General features: G+C 31.8%; 2 protein-coding genes across 3 annotated transcripts in view; one reads left to right on the top strand and one right to left on the bottom strand.

Annotated features, from left to right (window-relative positions):
- LOC102248072 (ligand-dependent nuclear receptor corepressor-like protein) overlaps positions 1 to 23,886 on the bottom strand; it is a 113,628-nt gene that overhangs the window by 28,828 nt on the left and 60,914 nt on the right. For both annotated transcript variants that reach the window (XM_014549307.1, XM_005878121.2), the window contains 2 exons: positions 2,767 to 3,018; positions 892 to 982 (listed from right to left, as the gene is read on the bottom strand). In XM_014549307.1, the coding sequence (XP_014404793.1) occupies positions 892 to 982; positions 2,767 to 3,018 (343 nt within the window). The remainder of the gene's footprint in view (positions 1 to 891; positions 983 to 2,766; positions 3,019 to 23,886) is intronic.
- Positions 8,087 to 23,769, top strand: LOC102255125. The gene is made up of 3 exons (XM_014549309.1): positions 8,087 to 8,359; positions 10,144 to 10,234; positions 18,160 to 23,769. The coding sequence occupies exons 1-3, from the start codon at positions 8,158 to 8,160 to the stop codon at positions 22,976 to 22,978; spliced, it is 5,112 nt and encodes a 1,703-aa protein (XP_014404795.1). The 5' UTR covers positions 8,087 to 8,157; the 3' UTR covers positions 22,979 to 23,769.

Here is a 23,886-nt window from a genome sequence, read left to right on the forward strand (position 1 = left end):
AGGAAATTTGTAGCAGTAAGAATACTTCCAAACACAATATCTCATATTTCCACAAGACCCATTTTTCTCTAGACAAAAACTTACAATTGGAAACAAGTAGATAAGTTATATTTGGGTAAAATAATTTTAGATTTTGTAAATGTTTTTTTTTCTATTTCCAATGTATCATTGTAATTTCAAAGTTTCTCAAACAGAAAGCTTAATTTACCTCATGATTCAAAACCTACTACAGCTTTAGTTTAAACAAATTACACTCTACATCTAAGATTTAAATGTGACAAAAAAGCTTTCTGTGTAGTTTGTTAATGGGAAGATGCAAGTTACAAAAAAATCCAAAAATCCAACAGAACAGCATTTCACTACTAATTACTTATTAATTTAGTAACAGATTTTAATCAAAGCATAGAAGGACTTTTTGTGGTGATTACTAGATATATTACATAGTCTGCCACCACGCCTAAAGCATAATGGAAAAAAACACAAACACTATAAACTAACTATAAGAATTAGTAAGTACAGTACTTTTAAAATTTATTGTTTTAAAAAATTAAATAGTGAAATTACATATTTCCCTTAAATTTGCCTCCTGAATATGGAATTTAAATCCTCTTTACTTGTCCTGCTTCTTAGTTTGTATTCTATGGTTAAGTTGGTAGTTCATTTTAGTAACATGAACTAAAGTTTGGTGATTGTTCTGATAACTTTTCTTTAACAGAAAGAATAAAAAAGAAAGAGAAAGGACAAAATGGAAGGTATGAGAGACAAACACTTATGAGTGACAAAGCCTCTGGAGGAAACTATATATGTCAATCTACTCAGAGTAGCATTACGAGTTCTCTGCAGAGATAATTTTATATTAATATTAAGTTATATTTCCTGGATATTGCTTACCCAGCCATTGAATTTTCAGAAGGATCACATATGGATGACTCTTCAGATTTTATGCTGATTTTCTTTGTAGAGAGATCTAACACTCCATCCCCTATAATTTTTGCAAGAGAAAAAACTTTATATTTGTAACAGATTAATGAAACAAACAGGCTATGATATAAAACCTGTTTAAAATCAACCCTTTGTCACCTTTCCCACTGTTTGCAGTGCACAGCCATCTGACTGCTCATCCATGACTGTTTCTATTCAAGGCTGCCCAGATGATGCTTTGGGAAAGTAGGAATGATGTCAATTGCACAAAAGAGAGCATAGAAAATATGATAATAAGTAAGAACAATAATTAGCATTTATTAGAACTAACAATATGTGGAACATATACTTTAGGTAAACTGTGACTCTGCATAACCAGTGTGTTTTTAGAAATTACAGTGTAAAATTTTACTATTTTAAACAACTGAAATGAACAACAGTTGAGTCAGTGCCTATATAATATGTCATGGTTATATACGTGATTGAATGAAGACATAACTTATAACAATATAACACTTTAGGAAAAATAGCAGCTAGAAAACACTGCCTAAGTATTTGTTATTAAAAGATAGTTATTTTTAATTACTGTTATAATATTGAATTTACATAAGTAAGATTTCAACGATTCAGATATACTGTAATAGGACAACTTCAGGATCAAGGAGAATAAAAATAAACTATGAATTTATAACACATCAATAAATAATATTGTTAATACTACTATATCTTTACTGACAGCTAAAAATTGAAAATTTAAACTGTAAGAAAGGAGTCATTATAAAAAACATATGCTTAAAAATATACTCAAAAATACTGCTGGGTTTTTAAAAAACAATCAAGTGGGTTTTACTATTATTATACAAATCTACGTAATACTTACGTGCCCTAGGGCAAGACACAAAGATGAAAAAAATAAGAACATATCTCACCCATAACATACTATGCATAATTAAATAATAATTTTATTGAGTGCTTAGTATGTGCAAAGCACTATTTTAAGAATTTGGAGAGCAGCAGTAAAAATGGCATACAAAGTACCTATTCTCATGGTGCTTAGGACCTAGTGAGATAAGTCATACATACACCACCCCATCACCACCCAACATATTTTAGATTGAGGATAAGGGCTCCTTAAAAGCAAACAAAGAAGAGTAAGCTGATATTTTTCTGGCTTCAAGGATTGACAATAATTTCCTTAACTTGTGTTAATAAAAGCTACTTGTTTTATCTTTTTGAGTCAAACACTTATTTGGTATCCTCTATAAGCATTTAAAATGCCCTTGCCCCCTTTCCTCTGTAAATTATGGCTCTTCTTTCAATCAACTATTAGATAAATCCAATATAGCTCTCATCATTCAGGCTCTTATGAAAAACAGATCTCTATATAGTTAAGTACAAGATTACATTATATTTATCACATATATTACCTTTTCTTTTTCCCCAGTTACATCAACAATTGAAGATAAATCAATTTCTTTTTGTTTTTCAACTAAGTGTAAAAAACTGAATAGGAAGTGTTTACTAAATGTTCTCAGCTGTATATTTTTTAAAAATAATTTTTATCATATACATCTCTTTATTGTATACTTTGCTTTTAAGTTGCTTTTTAGGATTCTCTCACCATATACTTTATTGTGAAAAGAGATTGAGAGCAACTCAAATTTCTTTTTTTATAAACAAAAGTCAAATGCAATACAAAAGCTCAAATTTAGCACTTCTTGCTAGTCCATATTAGGCTAATCACAAGTAATATTATTTCTAAAGTTTATCTATAAATATAACATTACATATATTTAAGAATATTAAAACATAAAATTATATATTACACAAACAAAAAAGTCTTACCTTGCTGAGTATTTTGTTCTTGCATTCGATTCACAGTGAGGTCTAAGGGGCCTTCCTGTTCTTCCTGAAGGGAGTTTTCTGCTTGGTTCATTTGGATACTTTTACATATTAGACTTGGTCCAATTGAACCATTTCTATTCTCTTGAATTTTACCACTTTTTGAAATATACTCAATTGCAAACTGACGTATCATCTTTTTCATTAATTCCTGAGCAACTAGGGGAATGTTAGGATCACAGTTCTGAGGAAGATCTAGAGAAGAAAATAAGTATAATAAGCATTAAAAACTGAAATGCAAAATACCAATATTTAAACTTATCATATTTTTATTACAAATTAATAATTTCAGAAGTCTTTTTAGTGTCAGTCTGTAACTGCTAATGGTTCCTAGGACTTTGCAATAGAAACCCTGTAGATTTAATTAGTATTATGATAACAACTTCAAACTTGGCACATTTAACCATTTCTTCAAAATAACATTTTTGTTCACAAACTAAAATATAAGTAAGAAATTAAGACATAGAAAGCTCAGTAATATGTCCAATTTTTAGAGTTTTAAATGTGTTCTACTAGATATTAAAACACTTAAGTATGTGAATATAAACTATATATAACCAAATAAATTTTAACTTAATATACTAAGTGCATGCATTAACTATTAAAGAAAACATCTAAACTTTCATGATTGTTAATTACTATTTAATTCTTCAATTCTGTCAAATATGCATTTCTTATACAGTTTAAATGTCATCATCAAGGATTTATTTTTCTTTTTAAATATATTTTTATTGATTTCAGAGAGAAAGGGAGAGAGAAAAACATCAATGATGAGAGAGAATCATTGATCGGCTGCATCCTGCATGCACTTTTCTAGGGATCGAGCCCACAACCCCAGCATGTGCCCTTGACCGGAATCAAACCCGGGACCCTTCAGTCCACAGGCCGACGCTCTATTCACTGAGGCAAGCTGATTAGGGCTGAATTTTTTTTTCTTCCCTCAACATTTTATACTTAGAAATTTAAATCAGAAACAATAAAATAAAGAACAGTACAATCACACAGACAGCCTTGACAAAGTTTCAAGAATTGTTAGCATTCTGCCACACTCACTTTCTTTTAACTTTTTTTGGTTTGCAGAACTACTAAAAATTGTAGAATTATGACATTTCACTCCTCCATGTTTCAGCAAACATATACTAAGATTCTCCTATAAAAATGGCAATATCATTATTAAGTGCCTTAATTAATCCTTGATCCCCAAACATATTGATCAGCTACAACTATAATGATCAGCAATGATCTTCAGTTCTACTTGAAACTTGTACAAGAGGTCAAAACAGTTGAATGATTTTAGTGAGAGGTACAGCATAAGGACAGACGAGTTATGAACACAGCATATAATAGTGATAAAGTTTTGGTATTGGGGAGGGGGGTTGTTGGTGGCTTTTCACATATACTTCCGGCCTCAATCCAATGCTTTTATTTACTCTGTTCCTTCAAAGGTAGAATGACTGGTAAATTGGAAAGTATGATTATACTTGGTTAGGCTCCACAGAAGTGGTCCTACTTCTTGAGATACTAGTAACTAGTTCAATGCTCCTTAAATGCCTCAACTCTTACCCAGGCAGATCAGTGTTATGTTAATAGGTCTGCATTGATCCAGGGCTGTTTGAGACAGAAGGGTCAACTCTCTTTAGTTTGAGGGTTCAGTATTAGCTGGAGAACTTGCCTAAGACATGTGAAGGCAAGTCTTTGAACTAACATTTATTGTTACAGATCCCGGATTCTAAAATGCAAGAATGTTTGAAAACATACTATTTGGAGGTGAGAAGAGGCAACAAACACCTCCACTATGATCAATTCCATATTTGGTAGCAAAAAGTGACCTATGATAGCATGAATCTATTTATGGTCCTTGCAGAAATAGAAATATATTTGATCAATGGTGCTGAACCAGCTGGAGATGTTACATAATAAACATTTCCATTATATTACATCTTTAAAAAATATTTTAAAATTCAGAAGAAACATCTGAGAAAAGGGACTGTGGGCCTATTTTAAAAAGTTAACATTTTAACCTTTACATTTATTCTTTGACCCAGTAGGAAAGAGAGGCAGTATTGGTTTGGGGGTACTGGAGAAAAATAGACTTAGCTTATCTCCATTTTATAGTTTCTTTGTTCATAAAAATGGAAATAACAGAACCTTGAAAATCATAATAGGACTTGTTCACAGCATTTTTTTTAAAATATATATTTTATTGATTTTTTACAGAGAGGAAGGGAGAGGAATAAAGAGTTAGAAACATCGATCAGCTGCCTCCTGCACACGCCCTACTGCGGATGTGTCCGCAACCAAGGTACATGCCCTTGACCGGAATCAAACCTGGGACCCTTCAGTCTGCAGGCCGATGCTCTATCCACTGAGCCAAACCAGTCAGGGCGCTCACAACATATTTTAAGATTATATGAGATTGCAGATCAAATACTTGACATTTTTACAGTGTGGTAAACATTAGCTCTTAATTATAGTGGAAATAACAAGATAAAAAGATGCAAGCTAAGCAATTATATTTTATTTAAATCACAAGATGTCAAATAAGTAAAAATATTAAGGCAAATATAAAATTATTAACTTGGAAAATAAAAAGGACATAATATCTAAGCCCATGTGATATTTTTTGGTATAGCCCAGTGGTCAGCAGACTGCGGCTCGCGAGCCACATGCGGCTCTTTGGCCCATTGAGTGTGGCTCTTCCACAAAATACTACCTGCGGGCGCACACCCACGAAGTTTCAATCGCACTGTACGTGTGTGCCCGCAGGTAGTATTTTGTGGAAGAGCCACACTCAATGGGCCAAAGAGCCGCATGTGGCTCGCGAGCCGCAGTCTGCTGACCACTGGGCTATACCAAAAAATATCACATGGGCTTAGATATTATGTCCTTTTTATTTTCCAAGTTAATAATTTTATATTTGCCTTAATATTTTTACTTATTTGACATCTTGTGATTTAAATAAAATATAATTGCTTAGCTTGCATCTTTTTATCTTGTTATTTCCACTATAATTAAGAGCTAATGTTTACCACACTGTAAAAATGTCAAGTATTTGATCTGCAATCTCATATAATCTTAAAATATGTTGTGAGCGCCCTGACTGGTTTGGCTCAGTGGATAGAGCATCGGCCTGCAGACTGAAGGGTCCCAGGTTTGATTCCGGTCAAGGGCATGTACCTTGGTTGCGGACACATCCGCAGTAGGGCGTGTGCAGGAGGCAGCTGATCGATGTTTCTAACTCTTTATTCCTCTCCCTTCCTCTCTGTAAAAAATCAATAAAATATATATTTTAAAAAAAATGCTGTGAACAAGTCCTATTATGATTTTCAAGGTTCTGTTATTTCCATTTTTATGAACAAAGAAACTATAAAATGGAGATAAGCTAAGTCTATTTTTCTCCAGTACCCCCAAACCAATACTGCCTCTCTTTCCTACTGGGTCAAAGAATAAATGTAAAGGTTAAAATGTTAACTTTTTAAAATAGGCCCACAGTCCCTTTTCTCAGATGTTTCTTCTGAATTTTAAAATATTTTTTAAAGATGTAATATAATGGAAATGTTTATTATGTAACATCTCCAGCTGGTTCAGCACCATTGATCAAATATATTTCTATTTCTGCAAGGACCATAAATAGATTCATGCTATCATAGGTCACTTTTTGCTACCAAATATGGAATTGATCATAGTGGAGGTGTTTGTTGCCTCTTCTCACCTCCAAATAGTATGTTTTCAAACATTCTTGCATTTTAGAATCCGGGATCTGTAACAATAAATGTTAGTTCAAAGACTTGCCTTCACATGTCTTAGGCAAGTTCTCCAGCTAATACTGAACCCTCAAACTAAAGAGAGTTGACCCTTCTGTCTCAAACAGCCCTGGATCAATGCAGACCTATTAACATAACACTGATCTGCCTGGGTAAGAGTTGAGGCATTTAAGGAGCATTGAACTAGTTACTAGTATCTCAAGAAGTAGGACCACTTCTGTGGAGCCTAACCAAGTATAATCATACTTTCCAATTTACCAGTCATTCTACCTTTGAAGGAACAGAGTAAATAAAAGCATTGGATTGAGGCCGGAAGTATATGTGAAAAGCCACCAACAACCCCCCTCCCCAATACCAAAACTTTATCACTATTATATGCTGTGTTCATAACTCGTCTGTCCTTATGCTGTACCTCTCACTAAAATCATTCAACTGTTTTGACCTCTTGTACAAGTTTCAAGTAGAACTGAAGATCATTGCTGATCATTATAGTTGTAGCTGATCAATATGTTTGGGGATCAAGGATTAATTAAGGCACTTAATAATGATATTGCCATTTTTATAGGAGAATCTTAGTATATGTTTGCTGAAACATGGAGGAGTGAAATGTCATAATTCTACAATTTTTAGTAGTTCTGCAAACCAAAAAAAGTTAAAAGAAAGTGAGTGTGGCAGAATGCTAACAATTCTTGAAACTTTGTCAAGGCTGTCTGTGTGATTGTACTGTTCTTTATTTTATTGTTTCTGATTTAAATTTCTAAGTATAAAATGTTGAGGGAAGAAAAAAAAATCCAGCCCTAATCAGCTTGCCTCAGTGAATAGAGCGTCGGCCTGCGGACTGAAGGGTCCCGGGTTTGATTCCGGTCAAGGGCACATGCTGGGGTTGTGGGCTCGATCCCTAGAAAAGTGCATGCAGGATGCAGCCGATCAATGATTCTCTCTCATCATTGATGTTTTTCTCTCTCCCTTTCTCTCTGAAATCAATAAAAATATATTTAAAAAGAAAAATAAATCCTTGATGATGACATTTAAACTGTATAAGAAATGCATATTTGACAGAATTGAAGAATTAAATAGTAATTAACAATCATGAAAGTTTAGATGTTTTCTTTAATAGTTAATGCATGCACTTAGTATATTAAGTTAAAATTTATTTGGTTATATATAGTTTATATTCACATACTTAAGTGTTTTAATATCTAGTAGAACACATTTAAAACTCTAAAAATTGGACATATTACTGAGCTTTCTATGTCTTAATTTCTTACTTATATTTTAGTTTGTGAACAAAAATGTTATTTTGAAGAAATGGTTAAATGTGCCAAGTTTGAAGTTGTTATCATAATACTAATTAAATCTACAGGGTTTCTATTGCAAAGTCCTAGGAACCATTAGCAGTTACAGACTGACACTAAAAAGACTTCTGAAATTATTAATTTGTAATAAAAATATGATAAGTTTAAATATTGGTATTTTGCATTTCAGTTTTTAATGCTTATTATACTTATTTTCTTCTCTAGATCTTCCTCAGAACTGTGATCCTAACATTCCCCTAGTTGCTCAGGAATTAATGAAAAAGATGATACGTCAGTTTGCAATTGAGTATATTTCAAAAAGTGGTAAAATTCAAGAGAATAGAAATGGTTCAATTGGACCAAGTCTAATATGTAAAAGTATCCAAATGAACCAAGCAGAAAACTCCCTTCAGGAAGAACAGGAAGGCCCCTTAGACCTCACTGTGAATCGAATGCAAGAACAAAATACTCAGCAAGGTAAGACTTTTTTGTTTGTGTAATATATAATTTTATGTTTTAATATTCTTAAATATATGTAATGTTATATTTATAGATAAACTTTAGAAATAATATTACTTGTGATTAGCCTAATATGGACTAGCAAGAAGTGCTAAATTTGAGCTTTTGTATTGCATTTGACTTTTGTTTATAAAAAAAGAAATTTGAGTTGCTCTCAATCTCTTTTCACAATAAAGTATATGGTGAGAGAATCCTAAAAAGCAACTTAAAAGCAAAGTATACAATAAAGAGATGTATATGATAAAAATTATTTTTAAAAAATATACAGCTGAGAACATTTAGTAAACACTTCCTATTCAGTTTTTTACACTTAGTTGAAAAACAAAAAGAAATTGATTTATCTTCAATTGTTGATGTAACTGGGGAAAAAGAAAAGGTAATATATGTGATAAATATAATGTAATCTTGTACTTAACTATATAGAGATCTGTTTTTCATAAGAGCCTGAATGATGAGAGCTATATTGGATTTATCTAATAGTTGATTGAAAGAAGAGCCATAATTTACAGAGGAAAGGGGGCAAGGGCATTTTAAATGCTTATAGAGGATACCAAATAAGTGTTTGACTCAAAAAGATAAAACAAGTAGCTTTTATTAACACAAGTTAAGGAAATTATTGTCAATCCTTGAAGCCAGAAAAATATCAGCTTACTCTTCTTTGTTTGCTTTTAAGGAGCCCTTATCCTCAATCTAAAATATGTTGGGTGGTGATGGGGTGGTGTATGTATGACTTATCTCACTAGGTCCTAAGCACCATGAGAATAGGTACTTTGTATGCCATTTTTACTGCTGCTCTCCAAATTCTTAAAATAGTGCTTTGCACATACTAAGCACTCAATAAAATTATTATTTAATTATGCATAGTATGTTATGGGTGAGATATGTTCTTATTTTTTTCATCTTTGTGTCTTGCCCTAGGGCACGTAAGTATTACGTAGATTTGTATAATAATAGTAAAACCCACTTGATTGTTTTTTAAAAACCCAGCAGTATTTTTGAGTATATTTTTAAGCATATGTTTTTTATAATGACTCCTTTCTTACAGTTTAAATTTTCAATTTTTAGCTGTCAGTAAAGATATAGTAGTATTAACAATATTATTTATTGATGTGTTATAAATTCATAGTTTATTTTTATTCTCCTTGATCCTGAAGTTGTCCTATTACAGTATATCTGAATCGTTGAAATCTTACTTATGTAAATTCAATATTATAACAGTAATTAAAAATAACTATCTTTTAATAACAAATACTTAGGCAGTGTTTTCTAGCTGCTATTTTTCCTAAAGTGTTATATTGTTATAAGTTATGTCTTCATTCAATCACGTATATAACCATGACATATTATATAGGCACTGACTCAACTGTTGTTCATTTCAGTTGTTTAAAATAGTAAAATTTTACACTGTAATTTCTAAAAACACACTGGTTATGCAGAGTCACAGTTTACCTAAAGTATATGTTCCACATATTGTTAGTTCTAATAAATGCTAATTATTGTTCTTACTTATTATCATATTTTCTATGCTCTCTTTTGTGCAATTGACATCATTCCTACTTTCCCAAAGCATCATCTGGGCAGCCTTGAATAGAAACAGTCATGGATGAGCAGTCAGATGGCTGTGCACTGCAAACAGTGGGAAAGGTGACAAAGGGTTGATTTTAAACAGGTTTTATATCATAGCCTGTTTGTTTCATTAATCTGTTACAAATATAAAGTTTTTTCTCTTGCAAAAATTATAGGGGATGGAGTGTTAGATCTCTCTACAAAGAAAATCAGCATAAAATCTGAAGAGTCATCCATATGTGATCCTTCTGAAAATTCAATGGCTGGGTAAGCAATATCCAGGAAATATAACTTAATATTAATATAAAATTATCTCTGCAGAGAACTCGTAATGCTACTCTGAGTAGATTGACATATATAGTTTCCTCCAGAGGCTTTGTCACTCATAAGTGTTTGTCTCTCATACCTTCCATTTTGTCCTTTCTCTTTCTTTTTTATTCTTTCTGTTAAAGAAAAGTTATCAGAACAATCACCAAACTTTAGTTCATGTTACTAAAATGAACTACCAACTTAACCATAGAATACAAACTAAGAAGCAGGACAAGTAAAGAGGATTTAAATTCCATATTCAGGAGGCAAATTTAAGGGAAATATGTAATTTCACTATTTAATTTTTTAAAACAATAAATTTTAAAAGTACTGTACTTACTAATTCTTATAGTTAGTTTATAGTGTTTGTGTTTTTTTCCATTATGCTTTAGGCGTGGTGGCAGACTATGTAATATATCTAGTAATCACCACAAAAAGTCCTTCTATGCTTTGATTAAAATCTGTTACTAAATTAATAAGTAATTAGTAGTGAAATGCTGTTCTGTTGGATTTTTGGATTTTTTTGTAACTTGCATCTTCCCATTAACAAACTACACAGAAAGCTTTTTTGTCACATTTAAATCTTAGATGTAGAGTGTAATTTGTTTAAACTAAAGCTGTAGTAGGTTTTGAATCATGAGGTAAATTAAGCTTTCTGTTTGAGAAACTTTGAAATTACAATGATACATTGGAAATAGAAAAAAAAACATTTACAAAATCTAAAATTATTTTACCCAAATATAACTTATCTACTTGTTTCCAATTGTAAGTTTTTGTCTAGAGAAAAATGGGTCTTGTGGAAATATGAGATATTGTGTTTGGAAGTATTCTTACTGCTACAAATTTCCTTTAAAGGGGTTGACTCTTTTATTACTTGTTTAGTGGTAACGTCACGTTTCTACTAACAAAAACTCCTTTAGGATTTGGGTTGGGTTTTTTTTTATAATGGATCTCTAATTGTACAAGTAAAAAATCTAAGTGTTGCTCTGCAAGCATCTGTCAGGAATAGCAACATCATGAGAATATTTTTACAAATACTGAATTAGGATTTTATGTTCTTGGAAGGTCTGCCTGTTGAGGCCACCGTATGATTGACACATTGTCCTACCAGGACTGTAGCGTTTGCTTTGATAAGGAGTAACTACTACATCTCACAGACTTAAAAGTGTATAAGCAGTGATGTTACCTAAGCAAGGAGTATAATAAAGGAGTGGACCCTCCCCTTCCATAGCTGTGTGAGAGTCTCTCATGCATCAGTTTACCATCGTTTCATTCCATCCATCCAGGAGACTACACAGAAACAGAGAGGACTATGTGGAAAGAAGTGCTGAGTTTGCAGATGGTTTGCTCTCAAAAGCTTTGAAAGACATTCAGTCTGGAGCACTGGACATAAATAAAGCAGGCATACTTTATGGCATACCTCAAAAAACTTTACTTCTCCACTTAGAAGCCTTACCAGCAGGGAAGCCTGCATCTTTTAAAAACAAAACTCGAGATTTCAATGATAGTTATTCATATAAAGACAGTAAAGAAACTTGTGCAGTGCTGCAGAAAGTAGCCTTGTGGGCAAGAGCTCAAGCAGAGCGCACAGAAAAAAGTAAACTCAATCTACTTGAAACCTCAGAATTAAAATTCCCAACAGCTTCCAGTTACCTCCATCAGTTAACTCTACAGAAAATGGTTACTCAATTTAAAGAAAAAAATGAAAGCCTACAATATGAAACTTCACATTCTACTGTACAGTTAAAAATTCCTCAGCTACGAGTAAGCTCTGTTTCAAAACCACAACCTGATGGTCCTGGTCTGCTGGATGTTGTGTATCAAGTTTCCAAAACCTCTCCCGTCCTTGAAGGATCAGCTCTCCAAAAACTGAAAAATATACTCCCTAAACAGAACAAAATAGAATGTTCTGGGCCCATAACTCACTCAAGTGTTGACTCTTATTTTATACATGGGGACCTCTCTCCTTTGTGTCTTAATTCTAAAAATGGAACAGTTGATGGAACCTCTGAAAATACTGAAGATGGATTGGATCGAAAAGATAATAAGCAGCCCAGGAAAAAACGTGGCCGTTATCGGCAATATGATCATGAAATAATGGAAGAGGCTATTGCAATGGTAATGAGCGGAAAAATGAGTGTTTCCAAAGCACAAGGAATTTATGGGGTACCTCACAGCACTTTAGAATACAAGGTAAAAGAAAGATCTGGAACACTGAAGACTCCTCCGAAGAAGAAACTCCGATTACCAGACACTGGGTTATATAATATGACAGATTCAGGGACTGGCAGCTGCAAAAACAGCAGCAAGCCTGTGTAGATTACTTGTTAGGAAAATGTGTGTGTGTGTGTGTGTGTTTGTGTGTGTGTGTTTGCGTGTGTGTGTGTGCACAAGTGTGTATTTGTATGTCTATATACACACATGTGGGAAATACAGATGCTCACTCTGACAGGAGACATGAAATTTTACAGTTCAAAAACCACTTACATGCCTTTTGAAAAAAAGTTTTATTCAGGGTTTTCACTGTGGACAGATTATATAGTTGCTTACTTCTGATAGTTTGTATTTAATCCTTGTATAAATAGGTGAAAAAGATTCAGGTTTTCTTTAGTAGTCAATAGCATAAAGCGTTGTGGGAAAACAAGTAATTGTCAAGTGAAACATTTTTATTGGTGAAAGACCACTCCAGCCATTCAGTTGAACCATCTTATAATGGAAAGATGATACTAATCGTTTGTAGACATTTTAATATAACATACTTACAGTTATTGTAAGTATGTCAAACAACCAATCAAAGTTAAATAGAGACCTATCTTCATACTAAGAAAAATTAATATATACAGTATTAGTACACTGTAGTGCATTCTATGAAATATGAAATGCACTCAAGTGCATCCACCAGGAATTGAAAAGAAAACCTTAAATTATATATATAATGAAATTCAATATTTATCATTTAATAGTTGATTTAGCAAGATGCTGGGGTTTATAAGATATATGCTTTTTTTAAAAACTGACACATGGTTAACCCCAGCAGCTATAGAATTCTTTAATATAAGGTGGAATACTAAGAACAAAAAGTAATTTAAATTTAATTATTAAAATAATTTAATTTTGTTTTTTATTTGAAAAATAAGCTAATTTGTAAGGTTAGAAAAGAAAGTTGGAATGCAACTTAGAGCATGTTTATAATGTGCACAGAAAAAGCTTGAGAATGATAATTTTGGTTTAAATGTGCTGGTTAGTTGATGTTATGACTACTTTAAATTTTAAGGATTGTGACACACTCCTACTATTGAAAAACCTCAGTGTAACTTTAATATATTTGCTGCTGTGACATTTCAAAACATTTTCAGTTTATCAAAATGAATTACAGATTTCATTTTGGTGGGCGAAACATTATCATTTTGCTAATAACCAAATTTGCAGTTTGTTCAGGGTTTTGAATAGATTTACAGATATTTAACACTGAAGCTGTTTTGAACTTTCAGTAATGTAAACTCTACTAATTGGGTAGTTAGAAGCTGGGCAGTGCATTTTAACTTTTACCAGACTCATAGAGAGACCAGTAATTTTTATATAGCAGTTTAAAAATGTGGTTCAGAGTATCCATGTTGGTTTTATGGAGTATGCCGTTTTAGTAGTAAAATATTATATTATAAAGCATGTGCCTCCATTTAAAGAATGGGGATTTGCTTCATATATTCAAAATTCTCTGAGTGCCCCTTTTCTCTGTTAAAATTCAGGTTTTAATCATTTCTCTAAGCCACTTTTTGTAAATCCAAAAGCTGAATTTAAAAAAAAGTGCACCTTGTCAAATACTTGTGTTTTTACACTTGTGTTTGTGTGTATCTAATAATCACATATACATGTAATACTAAAGAGATTTTCAGCTATAACATTTAAAAACTGCTTACATATGTTTTAAGAAACTGAAGAGTGGGAACTAAACAAGTAGTTATTTGGTCTCTTAGATCTACACTGAACACTCTTTAGCTATTAATGTTACCTGCATAGTAGGGTATGATGAATCCTCTTGCTCTTTTCTTTTCCAAGAAAGTATACATAATAGATTGCAAAACAGCAGATGTCAGGGTCATCTTACTTTTTAAAGAATTAAGCCATATTTTGTGAGGGCCAGAACTTGGATTATTTAATCTATTACCCCTCTTCCCACTAAAAAACAAAGTTAAAGATAAAGTAATGTTTTAACACAATTTTATTGACCTCTTTATACAGAATTTTACTTGCAAAAATTTGGGGGCTTGAATGCATTACATAATATTTGTATTGTATTGAGCTTTTTTATTCCTCACAGTATATTTACATTAACAAATTGATTGAGAAGTTTATAGTAAAGGGATACTTAACAGAACTCTTTTATATCATTTAAAAGATGACCTGACCAAAAACTTTACAGGATTCATAAAATCAGGGATCATTTTGCTATTGACTTCACAGTGATCAGTAGTTTTATAGGTAATATTATAGTTAATTTGCAGCATTTTAGTACTTGTATTATTTATTTTTGGTCAGAAATAGTAAATTAAATATTTTTTGATAGTTTATAGGTAATAACCCATGACTTTTAAAAGAAACAAAGTGTTTCTAATTATTGAGTTAACTTTTGATTATACAAACTAGGAAAGGCAGGGAAATTTATGGGTTCCCCTTCTCCCCAGTGATTCTATTAAGATGTTCTTTATGTTAAACTTTCAAAGTACTTTATGAATTTAGTTACCAGTTACTATTTATCAGTTGACAATTTTCTGAAATATCCAGTTTCAGCAGACTTTTAATGAAGGTGAAAGCAAACCTTATGTGCTTTCTACTTATTTGAATGTTCCTCAAGTATTTTATATTTAAAAAAAAAAAAGAAGGAAAAGAAAAAAACAGTGCCTCTGTTTTTAGAAAACTACTGTTCAGTAAAGTTGTTTAAACCACTTCTGGTAGCTAATGACAATTTTATATTAAATTGTATACTAACTTTAGTGAGACTGATTTTTTTAGTTTACAGTACAAATACTTGTATTTGTTTTTTAATTGCAGTATTTTCATTGTCGCAGTAATTTAGTAAAACTCTGTGCTGCCTTGATTTTGACAGATTTTGTTAATATAAACTGATTGTTAGGCAATTAGTTATATTTATGCATAAATCAATTGCACTATAATTCATGAATTATTTATTACAATATTTTCTAATGAATTCATGTATCTGTCTTGTGTTGTAATGTACTGTAATTCTGTTCCTACTTTGTGTTGTTATATATCTAAATCTGATTGTATGAATTTTAATTGTTCAGTTAACGTGTTTCTAGGTTGTAATTTGTAGTAAAGCACTTCAATGCTTTTGCACTTAAATTTACAACACTGTTTGTGTGTGATTGATTTACTCATTCAGTAAAAGAAAAAAAAGAAAAGCAAAGAAAAAGACTGACTACACTGACTTCTTTAATCATTTTAGGAAGCAATTTTATTAATATTAAATATTAGAAATTGACTTTCTCCAAAACTATCTCAACAACAAAACTTGTAATGGGCAAAACGGATAGTAACATAAAAAGAATAGGCAGGGTGTTTTGGTTTCTAAATCAAATAGGAAAAGGTTTGAAACTTTCTTAGCATTCAAAAAAAGGCATCTATGAAAGGTACAATCTTAGAACCTTTATGTAATCATTTGGGAATAAATTCTAGATTGTAGACGTATGTGTATTCAACTATTTTTTATATTAGGTTTCATATATTGGGTTTTGAGATTTTAACATGCATTAAATATGGAAAAGAATTTTGAAGACAAGCATATTGTGTAGTTTTATGATTTGAGAACTTAGTTATCTAATAACTGAATCTAATCTAATCTGAATATCTAATTAGGAACTTTATTAAGCTATTCTTCATATAGCATTAGGTGGAAATTACTAGCCACTGTGGTATTTTTTAAATGTCATTAATAGAAGTAATAAACTGAATAAGAAACTCTTTTAAAAGATAGATATCCTTAGAATGTCAGAAGAGAAATATAAAAATCTTGTGGTGGTTTTCAAGATTATTGCAACTCAGAATAGTTAACACTAGTCATTGGTTTTTATTATTTTACTTGGCTTTACTAATAGAAAAAATCACTTAAGCACTTCAGGAACTGTTAGGCAAGCATATTAATCCTTAAAATACAGTGTAATGTATTTTCTTTAGAACCATGTCAAATCTCTGTTTAACTGGTTAGTCACAGATATGTTTAATAGGCCATAACATAACTAAAGAAACTGTTGAATCGTGCTTATCAGAACTTTTCTGGGTTTTCATTTGCTTATGTGAAAATTATAATGTTTAATTTGCTGAAAAAGAGCATAATTTTATTTTTATATTTATATTTGATAGCTAACATTTCCTCCCGCCTTTATTCCCTACATATATTTTTTAAATGATCTAATATTGAATCTTGGGAGTTAGTTGCATCATTTTACACTCCCAGCCATGATAAAACTTATGAAAATTTATTTTCAGAAAGGAAAAGTTACAGGGGTCATGTCCTGTTTTCATCTGTCTAGAGGTGGCAGTGGATTTAAGAAGTTTTATTGTAATTTCATTTCTATTCTCACTTTGATAACTACTTTATGTTAAATCATATGCTAGTTTTAGTGAAATATTGGTTGAATCTAGTAAAGTGTTGTCGTTTTTCCTTGAAAAAAATTGATCTAATGTTCAAAATTTGCTTTGGTATTTTTCCTATTCAAATAACAATTTTTATAAAATGTAGATAAAATATTGCATACTTAACTGTGAAACAAATTAAGTGATATTTAGGGAACGAAATAAAAAAATTCACTTTTCATTTTAAAAGAAAAATTCTCTAATTTTTAATATACATGAACATAACCCTTTATTAAATAAAATACATTCTTCTGTAGCAATTCATAATCAGCATATCCCAATTCCAACCCTAAATTTTTACAAACCAGGAGCTACTAGCACTAACAAATATAACAAGTCAGGAGTGGGAGACTATTTTCATGTAGAGTTTGGTGATATGTTTAATTTAAATGGATACTTTTCTGAAACAGAATTCTTTTATATATTTTATCTTCTTACTGCTGGTAGTTGGATTTAAAAAAAAAAGTTTAGCTTTCTACATTCGTTGCTAAGTAATAATGAGCCTTAGCTAAAATTAGATGTATATTAGTTTCTGAAGTGGACATTTTCCATTTGAAATTAAATAATTAGGTAAGTAATGCCTTTAGTTTCAATGTAATTACTTTAGTATTTAAAATCAATTAAAAATAGATTTCATTTTTAAATAGCTTAAATTATTTATTTTCTTAATAGGTTAAAACGCCTGGAGCTTAATCTTAGAAAAGATATTTTGTTATTTATGAAATCTAAATCCCTTAATTTTTCTTGTGACAAAGCTTTTATTAATAATTTTATTTTCATTACCTTGAAAAAATATATATTTAAATAAAGATAAGCTTTTTCTCATACATCTTATTTTTCTTATTTGCAGTAATAAAGACTGATAATTATCAAAATAACAAAATGTTTACAAAAAATTTAACTCCTGGTGAAGCACTTTCCATTAAATATTCTTAATATATTCAAAGAACTAAACATTAACAATCTATAAATATAGTCATATCTATAATCATCAGCTTTTATATCACAAAATTTGGGCTTTGTTTTGACTCATATTTGTCACAGGAAATTATCATCAGTGCTTCATTATATTTTTGCTAAACAATAATCAAGATGCCATTATTGCAGCTCTATAGGAATTAGGAGTCCAGCAATATCAAAATATCTTTTGTTCAAACTCTGTTAAAATTATAACTCCTTATAATATTGATATTTTTACTGTAATTCATTTTTTGTTTGATTTTTATTTTTAGTTCAACTGTTGATGCAAAATCAGAGGAAGCTACTAAAATGGAAAAAGGAAAATCAGCATTAAGCAAAGTTTTGGAATCTTTGTGCATACATCACCAGCAACAAGTTTTGGCAATGTTGAAATTTCTAGTCCAAGAGCAGAATGCTGCTTCTCTTTGCTGTTCTAATACATCTTATACTGTGTCTTCAGAATCTCAAAAGCCTCTAATTGAAGATGATATACATGGTCTATTCTGTCATTGTGAATATAGGCTGGCAGAAAGAGGGTGTTTACAAAATGAAAGACAAAGCCCTGGTTTTGTGCCTCTGCCAGTCTGTATTAAAGATTTACATTGTTTGTCTTGCCAAACTGTAACTATTGAACACATTAAGACAGTAGTGAATAGAGGAATTGCAAACAGTTATACTTCTCACAGGTGCTGTTCTGGACTGTTTCCAAACATTCACTCTTCAAAATCCGCCTTTCATACTCCTTTTTCATCAAGGGAAGTACTCAGTGATGTTTCTGTTAGTCTTGAAGATATTTGTAGATCTCGAAGTCCCTCACCCCCACCATTATCACCTGTACAGACTGAAGGATTTGAAAAATTGAAAGATGTCATCTCAGAGCTTTCAGCCTTAGAAAATAACAGACTTGAAACAAACATTAACCAACCTCCATTCCTCACACCAGCAGAAATAAGTAATGACAAAGATGATCATGAAGGTAAAATACATAAAACCAAAATATCCAGTAACTCTGATTCTTTGCTCTTGGAAGGCAGCAATAATTGTACTACAAATCATGAAAAAGGTGAAACTACTGTAATTTTTCAAGATTTAATGGATCGTATTAATGAAAAATTAAAATCAATAGAAACTACAGATACGACAAACCTTATAAAATTATCTAGCAGTGATTGTAATACAGATAATGATTTAAAACTGAGAGATTTAATAACTTCCCTCTTGCATAATGCAAAGGCCAGTGATTACAGTTTTATGGAATTACTGAGTCAACATGATAAAAAGCTCGAAAATAAAATTATTCAGACAAGATTTCGAAAGCGTCAAGAAACATTATTTGCGATGCACCACTCTCCTGATTCACCCATGTTTAGAAGGCAGGCTTTACAGATAAAAAGAGAACTTGCTAGTCTTGATGAAAACTTTGTAAGAAAAAAATGCAGTGAAAAATTTTCAAGGAAATTGGTATGCAATAATGTGATACTTTCAACAGACAAAGAAGAATTCTATAATTGCCAAGGGCCTTCTTTACAAAATTCTAAAAGCCTTCAAGACAGCAATCATGCAGAAATATCATTTTCACCAGATTATGCATTACAGTCCTTGCAACTACCCCTTCATAATTTAGATACTAACTTGGCTTTTGACACATTTTCAGAAAGCTTCAAAACAACTATTCCTGAGAAAATGAGCATAAGAAATTCACAGGAGAAATCTGCAGCTGGAAAAAGTTTTTTGCAAAATCATGAGAATTCAAAACTAGAAAATACTCAAACTTCTTTGAAATGTGATGTTCCTGGACATTTGAACAGAACTAAACGAAATATTGTGCCTCCAGGATGGTATTCTATATATGTAACAAATAATTATGTTCTCAAAAAATCCCCTAAGGCCAAAAAGGTTTCTGAATCTACAAAAAAAAAAGATCAGGTGAAAAGTATTCAAACTGAAAGGTCACACAATATAGATCTAAACAAAATTGCAATGAATTCTAATTTACAAGTTATTGTGGAACGTTTGGAAGATACAATAAATATGGCCAAGAAGTCTTGGAATAATCAGTCATTGTTGGAAGGATATAAAGCATCCAAAAAATTGAAAGAAGTTGATGGTAAAGATCAAAATGCTGGTGGAAATACAACTCTTACTGTAAGTAGAATGACATGCAAAGAGCAGAGTTTATCAAAATCTGTGGCAGTATCCAACAATATCCAAAGCAATCCAATAGATTTGAATAACAAAAGACTTGATAATCTGAAAAAGTCATCTATTTTAGATACAGGTAGCTTGATTTCCTCTGTTGAGAATATACCAACAAAATATGAAGCCACCAAAAGCTCTTTTTCCAATTATTCTAGTCCTATCAAACTCATGTTTTTATCTGAGGTTAAAAGCAGTGAAGGAGTCAAATATACTTTAACTTCAGTCAATAATTCTGAATCAAACATTGATTTTCCTTCTTCTGAAAAATGTCCAAACCATCATATAATTGAAAAAAAAACAGAAATAAATGAGGACATTCCAAATGCTAACTTGGAAAGTGTTAGTTCTAATCTTAATGGTAGTGACACCCTTCAAAAAGAACTAAAATTAAATTGTGCAACAGAAACAGCAGAATCTTCTGAAATGTTTATCGATCATACAATTAGCGATAAGCCACAGGAAGAACCTATGGAAAATTCAAACAGTGCAATTGATTCATCTTTTAAAAGAAAACCAGGTAGACCTAAAAAAATAGGTCCCCAGGTTGTGAAACAGATTAAGCGACCAATTGGAAGACCACCCAAACCGAAAACTGATCAAACAGACATTACCATTTGCCAAAATGAGTCTTTCAGTGCTGGAAAGAAAAGCCCAGAATCTCCCCTATCAGAAGTAAAGGAAGGTATTTATAAAAAGACTATTACTGTAACTGTTATTTATGGAAGGTCAAGAAGAACTAAAAGGCATGTTTCTGAAGGAAGTGTAAGCATAAGCAATGTTACATCTTTAAACAGTAAGGTTACTGATTTTCCAACTGAATGTAATAGTCTCAGAAATATTAGAGAATTTGAACTTGACTCGGGTGAAAGAATAAGTGCCATTTCAAGTTTGACAACTGAAAGTGAGATCTTGGGCTTTGAATATGTTAGACCTATCAAGAACAAGTCTGTGATACCTCAACCTTCTAAGAGCATTGTTCGACCAAATCAGAAGCCTTTGGCAATAATTAGGAAGCCTGGTAGACCTGCAAAAGTGAAAATTTCTGGTATATCTGTAACTATTAATAGAATTTCACCTCAGGAGAGAGCAGTGAGTATTAGCAGCTGTTTACCTCCTTTAGAACAAGAGACTATGTTGGAAAAAAGTTTGCCTGAAGAAAAGTATGCTTCTCAGTGCAATAAGATGGATACAAGGCATACTGAAGCTGACCTATTCAAGAATGGATCAAAAAGTGTGGTTGCTGCTATACCTTTGAGACATTCTATTAGGGACCGAAAACCATCTCTGCATTTCTTACATTCATTAGCATCTTCTAGCTCACTTATTTATAGAAATACTCTGCTTCATAAATCGTATAAACTCCATTTGCAGAAAGGCAAAAGTCAGAAGGAAAAAAATAGGCAGTCAAGGTTAAAAATAGCTCCCAAAGGTACACCAGGAGCTAGAAATTTAAGGAATGCAAAAAAATGTTTGGAAGATAAATTAATACCCATTTCTGAAGTATCTTTGGACCCTATAATTTCATCAAACCCTTTGCTCAGGTGGTGGGCTGCTTCTGCTTCGAACGATTCCTTATTAGAGGCGTTAAATAATAGATTTGAGCAAATTACAAATGCTTGGGTACAAGTCAGTGGAGATGAAGCTGAAAATTATGTTCATACAAAAAGGGAAGACACTGAAAGTAATAATCTCAAAATAGCAAACCCTTTGGAAACCTGTCTTATAGAACTTGAAGTTTCACCTGTAAAAATGCTTTTTCAGAAAAAATATGATTTGAATGAACTCTGTACCTGGTTTATGCAAACGACAGAAACACAGTCTCTTTCACTAGTTAGAAAAGCAAATGCTCGAAACCCTTTCGAAGTAATAAATACCAGAGGAATTAAATTAGGGAACAAATACTCTGATTTTAATACCAGCCCCTTCCGAAAGCACTTTAAAAAATTTGCACTATCTTCTCCTTCAAAATCAGGGAAGTTGCATATACTGCATAAAATGGTTAGCTCTCCACTCTTAAATGTGAAAAATAATTTAACACTAAGTAGATTCAAAAGAACTGAGTTTAAGAGGTTGCGACATGAAAGGTGGAGAAGAGAGGGAAAGCTGCACAACCACGGAACAGTTAATTGGATCTCTAAAAAGAGGAACCTGAGATTTTACTGCCAGAACCAATTTTTTAGTAAGACTGAGGGAGGACCAAATGCTGATATCCCACTCCAAGGAAAAAATGCAGTAGGTAATCAGTTTATTTTGCCACCTGAGATCAGGAATGACTTTTTGCAACAGAGGGTGGCAGTGTCTGACGTTAGAACACATGCTAGTTTAGAGAATAAATATAAGTCGGAAGCAAAGGAAAATGGAACAAATTGCAGCCAAAAAGATTTTGAAAAGGGACCAAGACTAGGGAATGTATGTCCAAGTAATTGGAGGTCAAAAACCTTAAAAGATTGTAGAATATTTTTGAGAAAAATCAACTACCTTGAACACAGAAATACTTTTAAGCTAAATACAATCATTTACTCACCTGAATCTGTTAACAGTGGAAGTAATCATCAGACTCATATGGAAGAATCAAAGCGCTTTACCTTAAGATCCCATTCTGCTAGGCAAAATTCTTTTAAAAAGCAATCTAAAGAAATAGAAAATGCTAAGTCAAATAGTCCTGCAGCTGATAAATTTCCTGGCCAACTTGACAGTAGTAAATTAAATAAATGTGTTAATTATGACAAGACTCCTGATGGCTCTGAAGTTCTTAGCAAATTGAAGAAAAGAAAAAGACCATGGAAGACCACAGAAATTTCTACAAAAAGACATAAACGACAGTCTTGCAACAGTGGACAAATGGCAAACTATTATTCAAAATCCCAAGTAGGTAAGTTTTTCTCTACTTAATTTTAAAGTTTCATTGTAGGTGCCTTGAGTAAAGTATAAGATGATGGGTAGTAAAGAAACAGCTGATTGAGTTTTCATTTATTTCCAAAATATATAGACAACCTAATTTCTTGGCACCTAGTATGAAACTCGTGAAATTAGGTGCTGCTAAATGTACCAGTGCACTTCCCCACATATAATGTGTCCAGTATTTCAAGCAAATTAAAATATATTTAGTAGAGACATAGAAAGCCTCTAAACATGTACCATTAATATAAAAGTTATATTATCTACTTTTGCATTTTATCTAATATAATCTAATATAAAATACAGAAAACAATTTGATAGATAAATATGCCCAAGTAACAATCTAAAACTTACTATACTACAGATTAATTTATGTTTATCATCTGATAATAGCTTTGAGATCAGACATGTGGAAAGAAAACTCTGTCTCATTACTAAATTAATAAAGGCTGTAACATATATAATAATTCTAGGATATCAGTCTCACATTCACCATTAAGTCATTATGCCCTTTGGTACTGCTTTGTGAACCACTTTAATACTCAGCTTATTTAAATAGTGTCAAGGAACAAAATTTTTTTTTTCAACAAATCAAACTTGTTGAATAGATTTATTCCTATTAGACTCTGAACTAGACTGCATGGATATAAAGATAAAGATTTATTTCCAGAGATAATCCATAGCCTATCTAGGGAGAAAGTCATATATAGATAATTTTAAGGTAATGCAAACTGAAATTACTTTATCAAGCAGTTATATGCTTTTCTCTGTTATACTAACCTGACATTGGTGCCTCAGGAAACTGTTACTCTTAGAACCTAGCAGAAATAGGCTATGAACACTAGTTGCTAATGTAGCCACTTCTAACTCTGCTTATTGATAATTCAAGATAAGTACAAGTA

The sequence above is a fragment of the Myotis brandtii genome, unplaced genomic scaffold, assembly GCF_000412655.1.
Source record: "Myotis brandtii unplaced genomic scaffold, ASM41265v1 scaffold547, whole genome shotgun sequence".
NCBI lineage: Eukaryota > Metazoa > Chordata > Mammalia > Chiroptera > Vespertilionidae > Myotis > Myotis brandtii.

Coding starts and splice junctions, on each gene's coding strand:
- LOC102255125 (XM_014549309.1), top strand. CDS start 8,158: ATGAAAAAGATGATACGTCAGTTTGCAATTGAGTATATTTCAAAAAGT. Junction 8,360..10,143: donor AGAACAAAATACTCAGCAAG/GTAAGACTTTTT, acceptor CAAAAATTATAG/GGGATGGAGTGTTAGATCTC. Junction 10,235..18,159: donor TCTGAAAATTCAATGGCTGG/GTAAGCAATATC, acceptor TTTTATTTTTAG/TTCAACTGTTGATGCAAAAT.